Source organism: Alosa pseudoharengus, unplaced genomic scaffold (genome assembly GCF_046254945.1).
Source record: "Alosa pseudoharengus isolate Yale_2024_CS ecotype anadromous, Long Island Sound unplaced genomic scaffold, YU_APseudo_1.1 YU_APseudo_1.1_scf_23, whole genome shotgun sequence".
In the NCBI taxonomy this organism is placed as follows: domain Eukaryota; kingdom Metazoa; phylum Chordata; class Actinopteri; order Clupeiformes; family Clupeidae; genus Alosa; species Alosa pseudoharengus.
The window spans coordinates 10,822,442-10,826,671 of record NW_027468685.1 but is presented as its reverse complement, the minus strand read 5'-3'; the positions used below and the strand labels follow the sequence as shown (position 1 = coordinate 10,826,671).

Below are 4,230 nucleotides of genomic sequence, written 5' to 3'. Positions count from 1 at the left end.
TATGAAACTGAAGTGCGTGAAATTTAAAAGTTTTCCAATTAAGGGGCGACTTAAGCTGTTTGGTGCCTGGCTGGGACAAGATTAATGCGAGGGGCAGCGTCAGCTAATGAGGATGTACACACTGATGACTGCTGCTCCAGCCTGTACACAGATAGTCATGGCCGTCGTGGTGCGCTTTAATAGCCCCCCTTCAATTTATCAGCCAGAATTATTATTAGCTGTGTTTGTTGGGAGCCTTATCGCGTGGAGGCTTCAGGCTCTGAGGCGAAATTGTGTGTCTCCTGTTTGATGTGTGTGTGTGCGTGTGTGTGTGTGTGTGTGTGTGTGTGTGTGAACAAACTCCATTGCTCTGTTTAATAGCTCCTCTCCTGTCTTCTTTATTTCTCTTCATCATTTTTTGCCATTTTATGTGTGTTAAATGGGCCTTTGCGTTTTGCCTTCTTTCCAACTCATTCTTTATAGTTTTGTAGCTTTAGGACTGTTTTTCGTCTGCACAGTCTACTGACTGAGGTCAAGGCATAAAGGCAGGTATTCTGTGTTTTCTCTTAAAGGGTTGACTAAGGTAGCGTAACGCAATGTCTTGCTATATTTCAAGTATAAACAATGAAATTTAATTTACTCTGCCTGCATACCTAATCTCTTATCATTGTCTTTAACATTTTTATATATTTTTTTTATTTGTATGTTTTTGAAACCTTTTTTTTACAAGTGTCATGGTTTAAAAACAGCAACTGTTGTTTGTTTACAGTGTAAACCAGTGATGAACTAAATTGTTTTGATCAATGCATTTGTTTTGAAAACAGAGTAGAGTAATTTTCTATATAAATAAAGTGAATGATGATAAAGTTCACCCACAGAAAAGGTATCCTTGATGATTTCTATCATCAGTTAAACATGGCCATTCCCTGATGCCTTTCCAAAAACATGCAAGTTTGGTTCTTTGACCTCATGGTCAACTACACATCACACTCTCAGAGAAGAGCCATGGAGAAAATACTGCAACATATTGATTGTGATGTTGTGATTCAATAATCCATTGTTTACTTTGTGCCATGCATGGCTAACCTTCCCAGGAGAGCAGAATAGCATTATGTAAATTAAAGATGTGTGGGCGCTTGTAAGACTTAATCAGAAGCCAGCCAAGGCCACTCAACAAGCTTGTGTGGGAACTCTAGGCATTCTAAAGCAGGCGAAAACATTCTTCAACCATGCAGCGTGCTCTCAATGCACACTCACTCTAAACTAGCACCTTAAGCACTTTAGATTTGATTACAAAGTTTGATAATGACTTGTCAAGGCAAAGACCAATGCCTTGGTTAAATACATGAGTGCTCTTAATGAAATCTGAAGTTGATGAGGATTGTTATTCTACACAATAGGCAATGAATAGCTATTTGAACAAATCTAATTGAAAGCTGAGTGTCACCCCACTTCTCCAGACATCATCAGTGCAGTTTCGTCATTAGCTGCCATAAAACTCCTCGTTAGAAATAAAGATGTTTTTTGGGACATTAAGTTCTGTGCAGTCCATTGCATCAAGCTTTTTTCTGTGAGGGAAGTGAGGGAGTGGGCGCCATCCTCATGGTTAATCAGAAAAAAAAAATGCTCCTATTTGTTTCAATCAGCGGTTTTCTCCCAGACATGATATCATGACTCTTTTTCAATGTCTCCCTTTTTGTCTCTCTGGTTCCTTCTCAGGACATCCTACTGGTTGTCGTGGCGATCCTGGTGTTCCTGCTTTGCGTCTATGCATTCTTCTACCTGAACCTGAGCACAGAACTGGACATGGATGTGGACATGGACTAAAGGAGGTCTTAGTGCAGTGCTCATCGTTGTGCTGCCCGCATGTGGCTGGTGACCAGTGGACCACCAGCCTGCAGAGGCTCTCGGGTCGCCACGGTGACCACTGTGACCAAGCTCATGTCTCTACAGTATCTGTGGAGTGCGTTTGCATCCTTTACAACCACTGTGTGAGATGTCTAAAGAAGCACATGAAGCAAAACGCCAAAAGCCTGCAGCCTTTAAGGGCGTGTTTCCAACACAAACATGACAAACTGTGTGTGAGGATCTCATGTTAAAAAAAAAAAAAAAAATCACGAAATTCACTTTAAATTGCCTTGCTCAGAGATTATATTCTATTATTCACTGTTAAAGATTTGTTACTTATTTTGTTTGAACTCAAGTCTCATTGTTTTGAATTTTCTTTTGAAACTTGTTTCAAATGTAAACTGATTGTGATTTGTTTTCTATCTCCATGTTTCTTTTTTTAATAAATATTGAAGGATTTGTAAAGTTCTCGGCAATATATGAAATTTCTCGGTATAATGAAAGGACATTCTTTTCAAAGCGCACATTTCATTTCAAATCATTGTCTGCTGTCCTTCACAAGACGTCATCTACAGCTAAGGTGGTTTGAGTACATCCCCCTCCACGTCTCCCTCCATCACACTCTGTCTAACTTCTAGAAATCTCTGTGTTTTAATTTTGATCCGTACGTGCATCCGTTCATCCGGGCATCACGTTCATCCGGGAATCACACCGACAGCATTCCCGTGCCGTGCTGTCTGCTTACACACGCCTCCGATCACGGCTTTGGAGATTAAGAGTTGGAGCGCCTGCCTCTGATTGTGTCTGGAATACTCAAGTGCCCGCTACCTCACGTTAACCCCCCCCACCCCCTACCCCATCCATGCACAGAGCATTCTTCAACACCACAGAAATGATTAGCATGGCAAATACAATCTCCTCGCTCCATTCGCTTTGTGTTTTGCTCCATGAAATTTGAATTTCCCCTAGGGATCAATAAAGTATCTATCTATCTATCTATCTATCTATGAAAGGCCAAAGGGATCAGGGAAGCAGGGAAAGGGCCCTGCATGAAAGGACTTTATGAGTAGGACCTTGGTGGGTGACTGCAGTGGAATGCTTGGTTTTGTATGTGTGTGGCCTGAATGTGCCACAAAACATGTAGGAATTCTAATCATCTAGCTGCTGTTACCTTGAGCTTTGTATGGTGTGTGTGTTTGGGTGTGTGTGTGTGCAGCTCTGGCATGTTACAAAAAAGATGATAAAATTGTTAGTACTCTGACCTTGCCATAGAAAGCCCTCTCTAAACCAATCTCCATCTCTCTCTTCCTTTCTCCCTACAGTTAAACTCGCTTAACTCTTTAGTCGCTTTCTCCCTACAGTTAAACTCGCTAACTCTTTTAACTCTTTAGTCGCTTTCTCTCTACAGTTAAACTCGCTTAACTCTTTAGTCTCTTTCTCCCTACAGTTAAACTCGCTTAACTCTTTAGTCTCTTTCTCCCTACAGTTAAACTCTCTTACTGTAACTCTTTAGTCTCTTTCTCCCTACAGTTAAACTCGCTTAACTCTTTAGTCTCTTTCTCCCTACAGTTAAACTCGCTTAACTCTTTAGTCTCTTTCTCCCTACAGTTAAACTCGCTTACTGTAACTCTTTAGTTTCTTTCTCCCTACAGTTAAACTCTCTTAACTCTTTAGTCTCTTTCTCCCTACAGTTAAACTCGCTTACTGTAACTCTTTAGTCTCTTTCTCCCTACAGTTAAACTCGCTTAACTCTTTAGTCTCTTTCTCCCTACAGTTAAACTCTCTGAACTCTTTAGTCTCTTTCTCCCTACGCTTAACTCTTTAGTCTCTTTCTCCCTACAGTTAAACTCGCTTAACTCTTTAGTCTCTTTCTCCCTACAGTTAAACTCGCTTAACTCTTTAGTCTCTTTCTCCCTACAGTTAAACTCTCTTAACTCTTAGTCTCTTTCTCCCTACAGTTAAACTCGCTTACTGTAACTCTTTAGTCTCTTTCTCCCTACAGTTAAACTCTCTTAACTCTTTAGTCTCCTTTTCACTCCCTCTACATCTGCCACCTCCACTTTCCCCCATTCACACTCATTTATTTTACTCTATTTTCTAAAATTATTCACCCCTTTTTTACACACACAAGTTGTTATTTCTTTGTCGTACAGTCTTTTATCTCCAGCAGTGCATCCTTTGATTTCTGACAACTGGAATTACAGAATAGAATACAAAACAGTTGATTGTAAATTCAAGTCGCCTTTGCAATTGTAGCAGGGCAAGGTTTTCGAAGAGGGAAAGCGGCACTAAATGCCAATCACTTTAGCCAGACTACGCCACCCTGGGCCTAGTACCCAGGGAATGAGTTAAGAGCACACACTATTGCACCATAGCACACAGGTTCGTATACACGAGGCAGAG

At 40.8% G+C, this 4,230-nt stretch overlaps 1 protein-coding gene across 1 annotated transcript in view; it reads left to right on the top strand.

Annotated features, from left to right (window-relative positions):
* triqk (triple QxxK/R motif containing) overlaps positions 1-2,354 on the top strand; it is a 19,975-nt gene extending 17,621 nt beyond the window's left edge. The window contains exon 4 of the mRNA XM_076301441.1: positions 1,699-2,354. Coding sequence (XP_076157556.1) covers positions 1,699-1,806 — 108 coding nt within the window. The 3' untranslated portion in view covers positions 1,807-2,354. The remainder of the gene's footprint in view (positions 1-1,698) is intronic.
* The last annotated feature ends 1,876 nt before the right edge of the window (positions 2,355-4,230 follow it).